This window comes from Talpa occidentalis, unplaced genomic scaffold (assembly GCF_014898055.3).
Source record: "Talpa occidentalis isolate TD23 unplaced genomic scaffold, MPIMG_talOcc4v2.1 talOcc4.17, whole genome shotgun sequence".
In the NCBI taxonomy this organism is placed as follows: Eukaryota; Metazoa; Chordata; class Mammalia; order Eulipotyphla; family Talpidae; genus Talpa; species Talpa occidentalis.
Genome location: NW_023601754.1, coordinates 17635890 through 17653632, shown reverse-complemented (window position 1 = coordinate 17653632; position 17743 = coordinate 17635890). Strand labels below are relative to the sequence as shown.

General features: G+C 43.0%; 1 protein-coding gene across 2 annotated transcripts; it reads left to right on the top strand.

The window, feature by feature from the left end:
* The first annotated feature begins 571 nt into the window (after positions 1-571).
* Positions 572-17743, top strand: CUNH16orf46 (chromosome unknown C16orf46 homolog). Of its 2 annotated transcripts, none has more exons than XM_037516211.2 (3): positions 572-807; positions 11580-11935; positions 15472-17743. In XM_037516211.2, the coding sequence occupies exons 2-3, from the start codon at positions 11726-11728 to the stop codon at positions 16474-16476; spliced, it is 1215 nt and encodes a 404-aa protein (XP_037372108.1). In that variant the 5' UTR covers positions 572-807; positions 11580-11725; the 3' UTR covers positions 16477-17743. The 2 variants fall into 2 exon arrangements, with proteins under 2 accessions (XP_037372108.1, XP_037372109.1); XM_037516212.2 differs by lacking the exon at positions 572-807 and adding an exon at positions 925-1011.

Sequence of the window (17743 nt, the reverse complement as noted above, 5' to 3'; positions counted from 1 at the left end):
AAAGGATCCAAACCCGTTCTGCCCAGTCACATAAGCGGGTGCCTAAATGTAAAGCCCAGCAGATCCTCCCAATAAATTTGGGGCCTGCAGGACACTAGGTAGCCGTCTTTGCGGGGAGGGTGACTTGGCGACAGTGGCAGTGCCTGGGGTTAAGTGGAGCTGCCCGGTTTCTGGAGAATGGAGGCCGGAGTGGCTGCTAGCCGACCTACCCCGGGGAGGGTGTCCCACCACGGAGCCATCCAGCCCAGCGGCGATACTGTCCACGGCGCAAGGCCTGTCCGACCAGCAACAGGGTACGGAGTGTGGGGCTCGACAGAAAGCAAGTTCCAGGTTCCCCTTCATCTACGCCCTGGCGAACACTCAAGAATGGCCTTACCTCACGACGCGCCTCAGGCGGCCGCAGCCCATAGGGAACGCCTCACTCAGGAGGAAGCGGCGCCGTCGTCGCAGGAGAAAGCGCGTAGCACGTGCCCAGCGCTGACCGCCCGCGAGCGACGCCTCCCGCGCTCAGCTTTGTTACGCGCGGCTTGCTGACGTCACTTCCGCCGAGATTCCTCGCAGACCCGCCCACCGCTCCGCCCCCAGCGCGTCTGTCCGTTACCCAGAGCAACAGTGTCCCTCTCCCGCCGGCGGGACTTGGGTACTCCGGGGTCTTTCGCCCCGCTGGCCCCACAGGAGGGTGTGAGCGGCTGCGGCCGCCTCCCCGCCTCCGGGGCAAGACCCCAGACCATTCCACGGGCGGCAGAGCGCGAGAACCTGCCCACTTTGAAAGGAAGCTGCCCTGAGGCGGGGAAGCAAACGGGACAGGTATTGTGGGCCTATGCGCCACCTGGAGGTGGACCGGCCTAGGGGAGGAGAGGCGCGAAATGGGTGGGGAGGTGGGAGGAGCCAGGCAACGGCAGGGGAGGGGCTTGGTGTAGACAGTGTTAGTGAAGGAAGAGACCTTGTCTGTAGGCCCCAAGGACCTGTTGGAAGAAGGGGAGGAGCTAAGTGTGGAAGAAAGGATCATGGGTAAGGGGAGGAGCTTCTGGGAGGGGGCGGGGCCTGTAGAAAAAGGGTGGGGCTAGTGTAGGAAGGGGAGGGGCCAGGTGTGAGGTGTCTGGACTTTAGGTGGGGTGTGCTTTTTTTTTAATTGTTTTTATTTTTGTATTCCCCATACAATTGCACCCCCCTTATTTTGATCCCAATCCCTCCTTTCCCTGCCCCCCCCATAGTGTGTCTCTGGTTTATAGTTGTTTGTTGATTTTGATTTTTTTCTTTCTTATAGTTATTCTTTTTCCTGGTCCCTTATTTAGTTTTTCCAGATTCCTGCTATGAGTGAGACCATCTGGTATTTTTCTTTTTCTTTTTGGCTTATTTCGCTGAGCATGATCCCTTCCAGCTACATCCATGTTGCTGCAAATTGCACAAGTTTATCTTTTTCGATTGCTGAGTAATACTCCATTGTGTATATGTACCACATCTTCTTGATCCAGTCATCTATTTTTGGGCATTTGGGTTGTTTCCAAAGTTTAGCTATTGTAAATAGTGCTGCTATAAAGATAGGGGTGCAGGTGCTCTTTCGAATTAATGTTTCTGTGTCCTATGAGTACATACCTAGGAGTGGAATTGCTGGATCATATGGAAGCTCTATCTTTAGTAGGTTGAGGAATCTCCACACAGCTTTCCATAGTGGTTTCACCAGTTTGCACTCAGGTGGGGAGTGTTTTGATGACTTGTCCTGTCCTGTGAGAGCTGTGAGAGCTGGGAAGATGGGCATTGCTTTATCATTGTATTCTCAGTGTTAGACTGCTAATAGGAATTTAGTGAGTGCATGAGTGTGAGTGGAAAAAGCGCAAGAGTTGGAGACTGGGATTGGAGTAGAAATGGTGTGAAGAACAGGGCTGCATGTAGAGACGGCACTTCTAGGAATCATTTTATAAAGTGGTTGTGCTCAGTGGTCACGTAATAAGCATAAGTCACTGATAATTGACATGGGGAGGTAAAGTAACGCTCAGCGATCAGCCAGTCCATCTTAAAACATCTTCAAGACCTACTTAGTTCATATGCTTGAAGCATATCTCCGTATAAGAAACTTAATTTCCATCATGGGCAACAGTGTTTATAATCATTGATTTCTTCATTCAGCACACGTTTATAAGGACCCACAGGAACGTCCACTGAGAATTCCAAATGAAGCTGCCGGAAGCCCATCTTTCCCTGTCTGAAATTCTGACATAGATTTCAGATTCCTTTAAACCTGAATCTCTAGGAAGGAGAGGTTTAGCTGTGGGGGGTGTGTTGCAGAGCCAAGGACATGGTAAGGAGTTTGGAGAGAATACAGCCTGTTCTTGACTTAAACACTCTGGACTTTTTGCCTTTCCTGGCCCATTCAACTCCCCCCTTAAATAATTAGAATGTGTCAGCCAGGTGGAAGAATTTAGGGCCAGCCATTTGTCATCTGACTATATAGTCAGGCAAAGGCAAGTGAGTGACATACATATATTCCCTGACTGCAACACTCCAGTATCTGCCTCTGTGGCCTTATACTGCCTTCTCTCTGTTTCAAATATCCTTTTCACTCTCTGGTATACATGTCATTGCACAGAGGGTGCACCACCCAGGAAAAGTTTTTTCTTTTTTTCAACACTTTGTTTGGTTTCCTTATATTATTCTTTTTTTTTTTTCAAAGATTTATTTTTATTTATACAAGTACTGGGTTACAGTCAGAGGTGCAGGAGTGTGAGAGAATTCACCAGAGACAGAGCGGGGAGCAGAACAGTCAGACAGATGGAAGACACTGCTGAGGGGAGCAGCGGGCAAGGCAGGAGAGGTCTTCCCTGACATGTGGGTTTCTCCCTAGCTGGCCAGGAATCGAACCCACAGCTGCAGAGGCTGCAGACAGCCTCACAGCGCGGCGCTCAACCCGCTGCGCCACCGGGAAGACCCTCCATATATTATTCTTATGAGTGAAACCATCCAATATTTTTCTTTTTCCTTCTGACTTATTTTATTAAGCATAAACTCTTCTAGTTCCATTCATGTTGCTGCAAATGGCATGAGCTTATCTTTTTTGATTGCTGAATAGTATTCCATTTTGTATATATTCCATGTCTTCTTGATCTATGCATCTGTTTTGGGGCACTTTGGTTGTTTCCACATTTTAGCTATTGTGAATAGTGCTGTAGGAGTGTAGGTTTCCTTTCAACTTAATGTTTTTGTGTCCTTTGGGTAGATTCCTAGGAGTGGAATTACTGGGTCATATGGTAGATCCATTCTTAATAATTTGAGGACCCTCCACATGGTTTTCCATAGTAGTCAAATTCCCACCAGCAGTGTGAGAGGGTTCCTTTTTCTCCACATCCTCACCTTAATTATCTCTTTGAAGTTCTTTTTTTTGCCATATAAAGTAATATTAACAGGTTGGAGGGATTAGGGCATGAATATCTTGGGAGGGCTATCATTCAGTCTACCACATCTAGCCACTTAATTTTGGGGTGATTTGTTATATAGCAATAAATAATTGGAAATTAGCTGTGTCTCCTGGGATGACCTTTGTAAACCTTGTTTTCCTAATTTGTAACTTTGAATCACACTATCTAGAGAAATGATAATGATTTTCAGGCACTTGGTTAATGTTGGTTGCCTTTCCCTTCCTGAGTCTTCTCTTTTTTACACTTCAGTTTCTTGAGAAATTCCTGAGATGCTGTGGTAGAAATCGGTCATTTGTGGTGGCTTCTCTGAATGCACTTTCTACACTAGGTACTCTGCACTGCATTTTGATTTCCCTCTTTATGGTAGAACAGAAGCCCCCTCCCCTTCCTGTGATACTCTGTTGCAAGAACTCTGGCATATGACCCACCTTCCACCAATGAGCTGTCATGATAATGGCAAAGGCATTTGATGCTTTAGGTCTGGGGTGATAGGCAGTCCCAGGTGTCATATTTCTGAAAGCGGGGTCAATTATAATTTCCTACTAAGTAGTGTGATTGGGTATTGATACCAACTTTACAGCTTCAGAGCTGGCTTTACAGCTTCAGAGCTGGCTTTACAGCTTCAGAGCTGACCCACCTCTCCTCTGAAGATACTGTAGGCTACCTAATAACTTCTGATAATTTTCCTTCCTTATTAAAGAATAATGAACATTCTGTTGATTGCAACTAATAAAAGTGTACTCTTCCCATTTGAAGCCTCAGAGCCAGTGGATTAACATTACAGTTAAATAAGAGGAGCGTCTTATAGTTGTATGTGTTTTATAGTTTATAAAACACTTTCACTAGTTATTTTTTAATGTAAATAATAATCCTTAATTCCAAAACTCTTTTCTAAAGTTTACTACTTTGTTGTTCTCCTATCAACAGCATTTGTAGTGTAATACATATGTAGTAAACAGGTTTTGTAACCTTTAATATATTTAGGTATGTTGTATTCTCATAATTTTTCATTTCTTTCTTAAATATTGACACTCAACAAAATTGACTTTTGGTTGGCATAAAGTTTTATGAATTTTAACATATGTGCATCTTTCTACCACCAGTCTGGTTTAATCTTTTTGAGAATATCTGGAGGATCACATACTCTCCTGTCTATTATAGAGCATGCAGAATAACTCTTTGAGATTGGCTTTTTTTTTTCATTCAGCTTTATGTCTTTGATATTCACCCATGTTGCTATAGATATGAAGAATTATTTCCCTCTGGTTGCTGAGTATTGTCAATTTCCCTCTGGTTGCTGGTATTGTCAATTTTTTTAAACCTATTCTAACTAAGTGATTTTAATTTACATTTCCCTAATGGCTAATGATGTTAAGTGTTTTCATGTACTTGTTTGCCTTACTTATTATATCCTCTCTGGCAAAGTGTCTGTTCAAATGTTTTGTCCATTTTTTTATTTGGCAAAATTTATTTTCTAATTTTTTATTTGTTGCTGTTTTTTACTTCTGGGTTTAAAGTTTCTTTATATATTCTAGACAGAAGTCCTTTGCCAAATAAGTGATTTGCAAATATGTTCTGTAGCTTCTATCTTTTCATTCTCTGATAGAGTGGCAAAGCAAACGTTCTTAATTCTGATGAAGTCAAATTTATCATTTCTTTCTTTAATGGATCATGCTTTCAGTGCCATATCTAAGAGCCCCAGCTCAGCCGCTCTCCTCCCTGACTGCCTGTACCCATGCAGGTGTCTCTCTCTTTTCCCTTTCTCCTTTTCCTAATAAACTGGTCCTTTTAAAATTTCGAAAAGAAAAGAAGGAGAGCATCCCCGGTGGCGCAGTGGGTTGAGCGCAGCGCTGTGAAGCTGTGCACAGCCTTTGTGTCGCCGGTTCGATTCCCAGCTGGCCAGGAAGATTCCCACATGGCATGGTAGACCTCTCCTGTCATGCCCGCTGCTCCCCTCAGCAGTGTATTTCGGTCCTTCTGCCTGTTCTGCTCCCCACTCTGTCTCTGGTAAATCCTCTCACTCTCCCACACCTTTGGCCTGTACCCCAACTCTTGTATAAAAATAAATAAATCTTTAAAAAAAGAAAAAAAGAAGGAGAAGTAGAAGGACTTCAGATTCTGAGGCACACAAATAAATGAAAAATGAAACAAGCAAACAAAAATCAGAGTTTTATGGGAATCTTTTTATAGATCTAGCTTTACTTTCATTAAAATGATAGAATAACCACAGTATCACCTTCTTGATTAAAGAAATACAGAGGCCCTTATTTTTTTTTTTATTTTGTGATGTACTCTTGTGGGTCCTTTCCTGCTTCTTTTGTTTTCTCTTTTCTTAGTTCCTCTTTGGCCACTAGCTTTTGGAGATGTCTGTTCTTGATCAGGTGCTCTGCTTTTTTCACATTTCTTTGGAAAGCATTGCTTATTTGAAAGTATCACTTATGTTCACTGATCTTGGTTTCAGTCACCTCCCATCCCATTTTAACTTTTACACAGCACTTTCAGGAAGGTAGCAACAAAAGACTTGTCCTTTTGCTGGACTCCCTTGTACATTGGTGTGCTTCTGCTGTTGACGCCTGGTAGCTTGATAGATCTTCACTCATTTCAGGAGCAAGACACTTGCTGGTCTAAATTCAAGATTGGTTAGGGTGTTCACGCTATAATGAATTGGCCAGATATGTAACAAAGAGGCATTTCATAATTGGTTCTTTTCAGCTCATTAACAGACTGCATGATCACTGCTATGTCAGCGATCCAAAGGGTAATGTCTGATTTACCCCACCCCCTGCATTTCTGACCCTTTCTTTTGCAGTTCAGCAAATTCATTGAGAAGGCCTTGAGTAATTTGACATAAAAGTAACTGGGCAATTATTTACAGAGTTTCTCTAAATCACCTTCATGGATGGTTACCTAATTTTTTATACCTTTGTTGATATCTCTTCTCTTTCAGCAGGTCTTTGCTTCAACTTAAAATCACACAAAACATGTTTTCTGTTCTTTGTTTCAGTTTGCATGTGATCAGAATTTACTGTCCTCTTACCTCTCCACCATTATCCTCCATTCTGTCTCTTGAACCACTGTGTTTACAAATTGGCTTAACATTTTTTTATTAGAGAAAAGTTCACACTTACATTACAGAGAACAGTACAATTAGACTCCATGTCCCCCAAAAATAGAACTTGCGGCTGTTTGGTCTCATTCTCCTTTTTCTAAACCACAACCACCCACCTCCCCTTCCAGGATTATTTTGAAATAAATTATAATGACTTATGTTTAATTGGTAAAATAAAATAAGGTATTTTACAATTATTTGGTTTGTCGTTCCATTTCCATTTCTGTCTTTAAAAGCTATTTAAGAACATATTTTCTGACTCATAGTGAATTTTTTTTTAAAGATTTTATTTATTTATACAAGCACTGGGTACAATCAGAAGCATGGGAGGGTGAGAGAATTCGCCAGAGTCAGAGCGGGGAACTGAACAGGCAGATTGTGAGGGGAGCAGTGGGCGCAGCAGGAGAGGTCTGCGTGCCATGTGGGACCCTCACCAGAGGCCGGTGATGGAACTGGTGAACCGGTGCTGCAGAGGCTGCAAGTAGCTTTGCAGCCCAGCACTCAACAACTGCACCACTGGGGAGGCTCCTGTAGCATAGTGAATTTTTATAGGTTGTGTTTTTTAGACTGTCTTTCATCTTATTTCATTTTTAGATATTTTAAGTTCCTCAGTTTTTCCAATTTGGGTTTACTCTTGTTTCTCCAAACATGTATTTTGGGGACTCGTACATCAATGAAGACTCTATGTACATTTCAGTTCTAGTCACTTCAGTGCTTATGTAATAGAGTTTAATACTTTCTGGCTTATGTCTGTGTGTCTCCCTGGTTTGTCCTCCAAATCCAATTTTCTAGTTACATCTGCAAATGCAGTTCCTTATGCTAGCATTTTCACTGTGGTCTTTGTGTTCTCTTGATGTGATTTCCTCAGAAAACATTAGTATAGACTTTAATGTACACTCTGTATCAATGATTCTCAAATGGGATTAGCTTTTAAAGCTCTGTGGAAGTCAAGAAATAGAATCGCATGATGTATGGATTTACTTCAATTCTGTAAACAAGTTGTAATATTTTTTCAAAATCAAGACATCAGTGTTTGTTTCCTATCTTACTTCAAGAATGGAGAGTCCTTTTTTTATTTTTTTTATTTTTTTTTAAATAATAAATTTTATTGTTATATTCCCCATACAATTGCAGCCCCCCCATTCTGACCCCAATCCCTCCCCTCCCGCCCCTGCCCCCCTAAAAGTGTCTCTGGTTCATAGTTTTTTGTTGATTTTGATTTTCACTTTCTTATAGTTATTCATTTTCCTGGTCCCTTATTTAAGTTTTCTAGATTCCTGTTATGAGTGAGACCATCCGGTATTTTTCTTTTTCTTTTTGGCTTATTTCGCTGAGCATGATCCCTTCCAGCACCATCCATGTTGCTGCAAATTGCATGTGTTTATCTTTTTTGATTGCTGAGTAATATTCCATGGTATATATATGTACCACATCTTCTTGATCCAGTCATCTATTTTTGGGCATTTGGGTTGTTTCCAAAGCTTAGCTATTGTAAACAGTGCTGCTGTAAACATAGGGGTGCAGGTGTTCTTTGGAATTGATGTTTCTGTGTCTTTTGGGTAAATACCTAGGAGTGGAATTGCTGGATCATATGGAAGTTCTATGTTTAGTAGGTCCAGAAATCTCCACACAGCTTTCCATAGTGGTTGGACCAGTTTGCACTCCCACCAACAGTGCAGAAGAGTTCCTTTTTCTCCACACCCTCGCCAACATTTGTTGTTGCTAGTTTTTTTAATATGTGCCATTCTCACTGGTGTAAGATGGTATCTCATGGTAGTTTTGATTTGCATTTCCCTGATGACAAGTGATGTTGAACATTTTTTCATATGCCTGTTGGCCATTTGCATTTCCTCTTCCGAGAAGTTTCTTTTTAGCTCTTCTGCCCATTTTTTGACTGGAGAGAGTCCTTTTTTTTAAACAAAACGTTAAGGATCTTTATTTAAACAATTGTAATTGCACTTATTCTTTTTTTTTTTTTTAAGATTTATTTATTTATTTATTTATACAAGCACTGGGTACAGTTAGAAGCACGGGAGGGTGAGAGAATTCACCAGAGCCAGAGCAGGGAGCAGAACAGGCAGAAGGACCGAAGTACACTGCTGAGGGGAGCAGCGGGCGGCAGAAGAGGTCCGCGCGCCATTTGGGACCCTCTCCCAGCAGCCAGGGATCAAACTGGTGCTGCAGAGGCAGCGGGAAGCTTCACAGCCCAGTGCTCAACCGCTGTGCCACTGGGAGGCCCTGCACTTATTCTTTCTCAGTATAAAGAATGCATAATTTTGCCATCAGAAAACATCAATTTTCTCATAATGCTAACTTCTGCATTCCAACATGAAAGTGAAATTGCAGATGATTTGTAAAAGATAATATGTCCATCCCTTAGTAATCTTTGATTACGTGTGCATTTGTATTTGCCATCTGTTACATGAGTTGGAAGATAAGAATGGCAATAACACTTGCAGGGCATGTTCAGAGGAGGAATACTCCAAAGACTTGTTTTCCATGAACTGATTTTTTCCTCTGCTAATTAGGTTTCTTTCTTTCTTTTTTTTTTTTTAAATAGAGGCATGTTTTTATTTATTTATTTGTTTGTTTGCTTGTTTATACATGCACTGGGTACAGTCAGAAGCGCAGGAGGGCGAGAGAATTCACTAGAGCCAGAGCGGGAAGCAGAGCAGGCAGAAGGACCGAAGTACACTGCTGAGGGGAGCAGCGGGCGGCAGGAGAGGTCTGCACGCCATGTGGGACCCTCCTCCAGTGGCCAGGGAGCAGCCGGGGATCGAACCGGCGCCGCAGAGGCCGCGGGCAGCCTCGCAACCCAGCGCTCAACCGCTGCGCCACCGGGGAGGCCCTCTCTGCTAATTAGGAAATGACCTCCAATATTTTATTTTAGTAGTGGATCTTGATCTACCCTGAAAAACACCAGTGTTCTAGAGGTGATCTGCTATGCAGTAAACGGATCACTTGACTAATAATACTGTGTTCACTGACTCAGAGGTGATTCTTAGTTTTCTGTCATCAGCTGTCAAGATAGGAGTCAAGATAAGGAGTCATGATCTCCCATTAAATAAGTACTGATACAATGTATTTATAACAAATAAGTAAAGTGCTTATCACAATACCTGGTAAACTGAAAGAACTACTGAACAGTGAACTCTATTATTCAATCGTTACAGTTATCTGCATTTCTTCAGTCACTTGGTAATATAATGTGACTGGAGTCACTTCTCCAGCTTCTCCTGACTCCAGAATAGTGACTCACCCAAAGTTGCAAGGTTGCCTCTGCCCTTCTTTCTAGATAGAGAGATGGAGAGAGAGAGATATAGTATTCCTCTCAGGTTTCACATATTCTCATGCCATGTAAGAAGCTGTTGAAGGAACTGGAGATGGTTAACCTGAATGAGAGAGGAGGACATGGAACTTAGAGATAGGGCTGCTGGGAGGCTGAGGCCCTGAGCAATTTCTGGGTCAATTATTCTTCCACCTTTTGTGGTCACAAAAGTACTATGTAACTCTGGTGCAAGCCCTTCTTGAGGTGTCATAGACCTCTCAAAGGCCTTCCATGGATGGGAAGGCTTCCCATCACAGAGCCTTTCTTTGGCAGGCAAAACTAGGTTGGGGAGGGAGAGATGTTAATAGGGCAGGGAAACCAGTGTGGACTCCAATATATGAGATAAATTTTTAAAAGAATTAGTTTTCTAACTTTGCTGGATTTTTGAATCACTTAGGTGCTCTTAAAATCCTCATGGCCTAGGGGCCTCCCTGGTGGTGCAAGGGGTTACACACAGCACTGTGAAGCTATCCGCAGCCTCTCAACACGAGTTCGATCCCCAGCCAGCCAGGGATCTACCCACATGGTGCAACAAACCTCTCCTGTCTCACCCGCTGCTCCCCTCAGCAGTATATTTCAGTCAGTCTGCCTGTTCTATTCCCCACTCTGTCTCTGCTGAATCATCTCACCCCCTGTACCCCAGCTTTTGTATGCATAAATAAATCTTTTTTTTTAAAAAAAAAAGATAGACATGGTAGTTACCATTTTAAAAACTACACTAAATAGGTTTTAGTATGTTTACAGTGTTGTGCAAACATCGCTACTAATCCTAGAATATTTTCATCACACCAAAGAGAAACCCCTCTCTCCAAAGTTCCCCTCCCTCTCCTACCTGTTAGCAAGCTTAATTTTGTTGCCTTTAATGGATTTACCTTTTCTGGCTATTCCACACTTTATGTGACTCTTTGTGCTTAACTTCTTTCACTTGCCATGTTTTTAAGGTCTATCCATGTTGAAGCATGTATCAGCATGTCATTGCTTTTTATGGCCAAATGATATTCCACTGTGTGGATATATGTTTAACCATTGATTGACATTTGAGTTGTTTCTACTTAATATTTATTACAAATAATATTTATTACAAATAATACTATTAACATTCATGTTCCCGTTTTTGTTTGAACACCTGTTTTCAGTTCTCTTGGAGTGAAATTACTGGCTTATATGATAATTGTATGTTCTGCTCTTTGGGGAATCACTAAACTGATTTCCAGTATGACTATACCATATGTGAGGGTTCTAATTTCCCCATATCCTTGCCAACACTTGTTACTTTCATTTGTGTGTGTGCGTGTAAACTAGTCTTTGTGTTGGGGGATATAAGGATAGAAGCATGGGAAGGGGAATGACTGATTGACTTAACCTAGACCACCTACCTCACCAGCTTCCTCAGCAGCCTTCGGATGCCCATGTATATATCAAGAGTTGTTGAGAGGATGAAGAGGAGAGCAAGCAGGCTGAGTGTGTAAGGCACACATACTCACAGTAGTTCTCCTGATACTAGCAGTGTCATTTGGATGCTTGTGGAGTGGAGGGTTGGGATACTTCAACCTACATTCCATACCCCCCTCCACACCCCATCACAGGGGAGAGAGCCTGTACCAGCATCCTCCTGTCCTCTTCACTCCCACCTTTGGTCTTGAATTAAATCTATTTGTCTTTAATTAATTTAGCCTAATCTTTTGTAATGTCAATTGTTAGTAACAGATAATTTTGTATTTCTTTTCAGTCTATTCCTGAATGTAATTGGAAGATATTTCACCTGAATTACTGAATTGCTTTTCTTTAAAAAAGAATCAATATTAATAATTACATCAATCCACTATTCAAACTACTGGAGGAAGATGTTAAAAACTTTAAGCACCCATCACAGTAATGGATGTCTATCAGGAAAATGACACTAAGTCAGAAAATAGTGAAAATAATGAAATTCAAAGCACAGAAGAAACTGAAGTAAGCCATACTTGTTCAGATGAAAGAGAAGAAAAGAATCATGTTTGTTGTCTTCTTAGTATCAGTGACATTACACTGGAACAAGATGAAAAAGCCAATGAGTTTATTATCGGGACTGGATGGGAAGAAGCAGTGAGTATCTCATCTTGAGTTTGACTTATTGCATGTCAGCTTTCCCCCTCCTCCAAAAACAGCTTCTATTTCCCGAAAAAAATGGGTAAACAATGACATATAGAAACCTTGAATCAGAGGGAAAATATTAATGATTAAAAGCAGTACCTTTTATTGAGTGTTTATGTCCACTTTAGTGTAGCAAGCATAGTGCTGAATGCTTCTTGGATGGACATCAGTTCACTCAACCTCTCAGTTGTTCTATGGGCCAGGTTTATGAGCAGTCCCCCTTTTTGGACAAGGACACTGAGGCACCCAGAAAGGTGAAATAACATGCCAGAGATTACTAGCCAGTGGCCAAAGCAGGGCTTGAATCTTGAGTCTTTTAATCGAGAACCTTTGTTTCTTAACTGTGGTGTGAAATTCCCCAAGAGACCTGAGATTCTGTCTTAGTGGTTCTACTTTATCCTTAAAGTACTCTTAGAGTCAACAGTAGAATCCTCAATTTAGAGCTATGTATAAGGAAATTTGGTCTTCTGCAGTGATTCTCAAATGGCACTTGACAGGATCACAAGAGTGAGGGGAGATTACTACTGGAATCTGGTGGTGTGCTGCTTCACATCCCACAAAGCATTGGACAGCCTCACCATGAGAAATGATCCAGCTCTGCCTTAGGTTGGGTGGATATAACAATACCACAGAACTGGGGGCTTAATCTACAAACATTTATCTCACAGTTCTCGAGGGCAGAAATTTGAGGTCACGCATGATGGCATGATGAGAACTCTCTTCGTGCTTATGTTCTCATATAACCTTCCTTGGTGCTGCAAGCAGAGAGAGAGGCCCCCTTAGCTGCTCCTGTTTTTATAAGGGCCCTGAACCTACCCTGAAGGCACCATCTTCATGACCTCATCGAACCCTAATTACCTCTACAGGCTCCACCCCCATATACAATCACATTGGTGAGGGTAGGAGGCAGTTTTCAACTTAGGAATGTGGGGGCTGAGGGAAGATACAAAGATATGGCCCATAACAAACCCCAGATATCAGTCATGCTGATATTGAGATCTGATCCAATAATTCTGATCCAGTAGTTTCTTTGGTAAATTTAGAAACTGAGGCCTATTCTAGGCAGAGTGACTCAACCAAGTCCACTTGACAGTGGAAGGAATCCTGTCTTTGGAACCCTCCTCTAGTTCTCTGTCCTGTACTGCCCCACAACCACCTCTAGCACCTCTGCCTTTCCATTCACACACCCCCACCAATAAGTCGGAGTTGTAGAGGATTCTATTTAACAATTTCTAAGTTGAAAGTTTACTTCTCAAGGTAACTCCTCTGAAATACATATTTCAAAGGACTGTTGGAAAATAATTTCCTTTTCATTGGAAAAGATCTCCTCCGTGCCCCCTCCTAAGATCTTGTTTATTGTTCACACTGTCCAGTAAGATATGGCCCTGGCATTTCCCAGAATGGAAGCAGTGAGACGAGGAGGCTGGGAAAGGTGTCCTTTGGCTGACTTGGTATGCAGGGAGAAACTGTGCAGCCCTCAAATGTAATGGACTTCCAGGAACTGAGACTGTGGAGACCAATTTTTGTTTGGATTATATCTGCAGCATTAGCACAATTTTGGGAAGAATGGGGGTTTTGGAATAAGAAAGAACTGAATTCAAAGCCAGCTCTGCTATTTAAATGGCAGCTAGCCTTGGGGAGGTTTCCTTTTCTTAGCTTCGCATTTTTCATCTATAACTGCAGGCCATAGGAATGTGGAGAGAACTTAGAATGCCTAATTTGTTGCCACACGCTTAACCAGTTTTGTTTTGTTTATAAGTGATTCCTCTTTTTTTTTTTTTTTTAAAGATTTACTTATTTATGCATACAAGAACTGGGGTACAGGCAGACATGCGAGAGGTGAGAGGATCCACCAGAGACAGAGTGGGGAAAGAACAGGCAGACTGACTGAAATACACTGCTGAGGGGAGCAGCGGGCAAGACAGAAGAGGTCTGCTGCAGAGGCTGCGGATAGCTTCACAGTGCTGTGCTTAACCCCTTGCGCCACCCGGGAGGCCCCAGTGATTTTTTTTTTTTAAAGATTTTATTTATGCATACAAGAACTGGGGTACAGGCCAGAGTTGTGGGGGGTGAGAAGATTCACCAGAGACAGAGTGGGGAGCAGAACAGGCAAATTGACTGAAATACAATGCTGAGGGGAGCAGCAGCAAGTCAGGAGAGGTGTGCTGCGCCATGTGGGTTGCTCCCTGGCTGGCCAGGCATAGAACTCGAGCTGCAGTGGCTGCAGATAGCTTCATAGGTTGTGTCTTAACCTCTTGCGCCACCAGTGAGGCCCAGTGATTCCTTTTAATACAAGTTTTTAACAGAGAATTTGAGGAGCTGGGCATGTGAAGAAGGGTTGGGTGAGGATGGAACGATGGTAATGGGCAGTTTTTTTTGTTTTTGTTTTTGTTTTTTTAAAGATTTATTTATTTATATACGCACTGGGTACAGTCAGAAGCGTGGGAGGGTGAGAGAACTCACCAGAGCCAGAGCGGGGAGCAGAACAGGCAGATCAATGAAACACACTGCTGAAGGGCGCAGCGGGCGCGGCAGGAGAGGTCTGTGAGCCATGTGGGACCCTCGCCAGCGACCAGGGATCAAACTGGCACTGCAGAGGCTGCGGGCAGCTTCACAGCCCAGCACTCAACCTCTGCGCCACCTGGGAGGCCCGGTAAAGGGAAGCTTTTGTGGAAGATGCCAGAGTCACCCTGTAATGAGGCCCTGGAGAAGCCTCCTCTCCTTGATCTCTCTTTGGTAATGCACAGCCCTTCTAAAGTGCCAGACTTGCCACTGGTTGAAATAACCTCTGAGCCTCAGTTTCTTCCTCTGTAATCTCGGTATCAGAAGACCTAATTGTGGCATTGCAGTGAAAATTAAATGAACAAATTACCAGTAGCTGCTCAGTTCAGTGCCTGGAATATAGTAAAAGAATAGGAGCTATTTTTGCTTTTCTCACACGTAAGGTTGCCAGAGTTAGCAAATGAAAACACAGGACACCAGTCAACGTGAATTTCTAAACAGCACCTTGCTTGTTTGTTATAAGTAGATCCCACACATGGTCCTGTGTTCTTATCTGGCAACTCTATGTAATGGCTACCTCCATGGTAAGGTCAGCCAGGGGACTCGGGGGTGGACAGAGATAGAGGGGAGCCTGAGGTTGCTCTCCCTCAGTCTCTCTGAAACAAGCTTCCCAGGGGATAGTACAGGGAAGCCTGGCAGGGGGCAGGAAATGAACAGTTGTGACTGTAATTTCAGTAGGTCTGAATTTATGTTAATGTACAGAAACTCTTGTTTAGTGTTTTAATATTAAGTGCTATGACTAGCAGGATACGATTACAAACACTGTTGCTTAATAACATTTAAAGTAGGTATGAAAAGTTGTTTGTTTCTCTAAAAAGGTGGGCTAATTTTAAGAAAAATTTTGATTCAAATAAGACAACCAATACAGGACTGTGGCCAAAGTTGGGGCAGCTGGGCCAAAGAATAACCCGCTGCTGTGTTTGCAGGTCCGAGGCTGGGGAAGGACTTCTCCAACCGCCTGCATCTGGCCCAGAAAGAAGCTTAAAAAGGCCAGGGTGGGAGAAGGCATGGACAACTGCTTACTCTGTGTCAGCCTCTCCCAAGGGAGCTCCGAGGCCAGGCCTCCAACGCCAGGGAAGCTGGAGTCTGGGGCTCTGGTTCAAGGGGGCCTCGAGAAGGATAGGGGTGCTCTCTCCCAGACACAGGGGCATCCCCCAGGCCCCACCACTGCTTCCAAGGAGATTAGAAAGATCTGCTTTTCCACCTACAGTCAGGCAGAGAAAAAGAGTCTGCAAATAAAGGAGTTTATTTGGTGCATGGAAGACTGGGTTGCCCCTGAGACTGTTAAAGGAAAGGACCTCAGAAATCCCAGCAGAGGGCTCTACAGAGGGGCCTCCCTCTCTGACTCCTTGACCTCCAAAACTCTTTTAGTTCTGCCTCCCTTGAAGACTGCACCTGCAGACAGCATGGATGTTCCAGGTAAGAAGAGTACAAATTTTTTCTTACAGTCAGAAGAGAAGGTGCTGAGTGTGGAAAAGGATGAGTGTATGACCTGTGCTTTTGGAGTGAAAACAGTTGATGGGAAAGGTGAAAAGAGACCATTTGAACTGGCCAGGCACCTGAAGGTCAACAAAACGCTGCCTTTCCCTCCCCCAGAGCCCCGGACATCCCTGCTGGCTGAGCCTCAGCCCTGCTGCCTGCCCTGGCCCCTCCTGCCTGAGAAAAACGCCATGTGCACTCCCGACCCCAAGAACCTTCACTTTCTCACCACCTTACAGCTTTTGCAGAAACATGGAGTACAAAACTATAAGGCCAAGTTCAAAGCCAGGGAGCCAAGACCTCCTGTGAATACCCCAAAGCGCATTCTCACCGAGGCCAAGCAGGAAAACAGCTCCAAAACTTTGGACCCCAAATTGTTCCCCAAATCTCTCTTGCCGTCCCTCACAGTGAGCAGAGTTATTATTCCTATCTCCACGCACAGGTTCCTCTGAGTTGCCACAATATAAATCCCTGGGAATAAGCACCGTCTGAAGTTCTTTCAGCCCTCTTCTCCTCCCTATTCCCATCTCCTCCTCTTGTTCCGTCTTCTCTCCCTCCCCTTGTCCTTTTTTTTAGTAGAAAACAGAGGAAATTTAGCCAGTTGAACCTCACTATAGAAGTTTTTGCTTAGTCTCCTGTTTCAACATACATGTTACCTGCTTCTGTTGCACCACCATTTACAAAATGCTGCTCTCTGCAGCTGCCTGCATTGCCTGTCCACTCCCACTGGAGGCCAGGTGGATGGCCAAGCCCCAGAGTCTCTTTCTGTGATGCCCCCATGCCAGCCTTTAGTGAATGGCACGGCTCTCTCTGCCCTAGCGCCTTAAGCCAAGTGGGCTGGCTTGTTTAGGCCAAGTTGTTTCCTGGTGTTTTTTGTTTTTTTTTTTTTTGGTTTAATTTTGACCCAGGCAGATAAGTCAATTGGCTCATTTTCTCTTGCAATAAAGATCAGAGACATTGCTTTTATAACTCCAGCCTACCTCCAAATGCTTCCTTGTGTCCAAGGACTATCCATGGATATATCATAACCATTGAACTCTTGTGTGCAAGTGTCATATGTATATCCAGGGATGTACCAGATCCACATATCCTCTGGGTCCAGTGACATATGGATAGAACATATCCACATTTTGGATCCAAGGTGACACATCCTTATGTTTTATCCATTGATACCATTATATGTGCCCAAGATTTCATTGTGCTCATGCTAGTCTCTGTGCCTGAGAAGTTTTAACCACAACTTTACAAAATCCATCTTGGGGGAGCAGGTTACGAAATTAACCTACTTTAAATAATAAAAACATCCCCTTAGAAATACAGAAGGAAACTTGTGTCTCAGGAAGCAATTGAATTTAACCAATATGGAGGTCCAGAATAATCACAATGTGACTGCTGTTTGTCATCAGACAAAAGAACAGTCATTATAATAAAGGACTCCCAAAATGACAATCGAGAAGTTGTGCATTAAGCAACTTTAATAAATAGTCTGTAAAAAAATATATAGAAAATTTAGTGGACACTTATATCTCCCAATTTATGTATCTTCGTCAGCTTCTCCACAGGCTTACCTAATTGTTCATATACTACATCTTACTGAAGTATACATTTTAAGCTGTTAGGCTATTAATTTACTCTTGCTTATCAAGTATTACCAGTGTTTAACTGTGAAAAACACACAACATCCAGAAAACTGTCGTAGGCTTCTCATAATTTCATTTA

Excerpts from the sequence above, each read along its gene's own strand:
- CUNH16orf46 (XM_037516211.2), top strand. The coding sequence starts at position 11,726 with ATGGATGTCTATCAGGAAAATGACACTAAGTCAGAAAATAGTGAAAAT. Across the intron at positions 11,936-15,471 it reads GGACTGGATGGGAAGAAGCA|GTCCGAGGCTGGGGAAGGAC; the intron begins GTGAGTATCTCA and ends CTGTGTTTGCAG.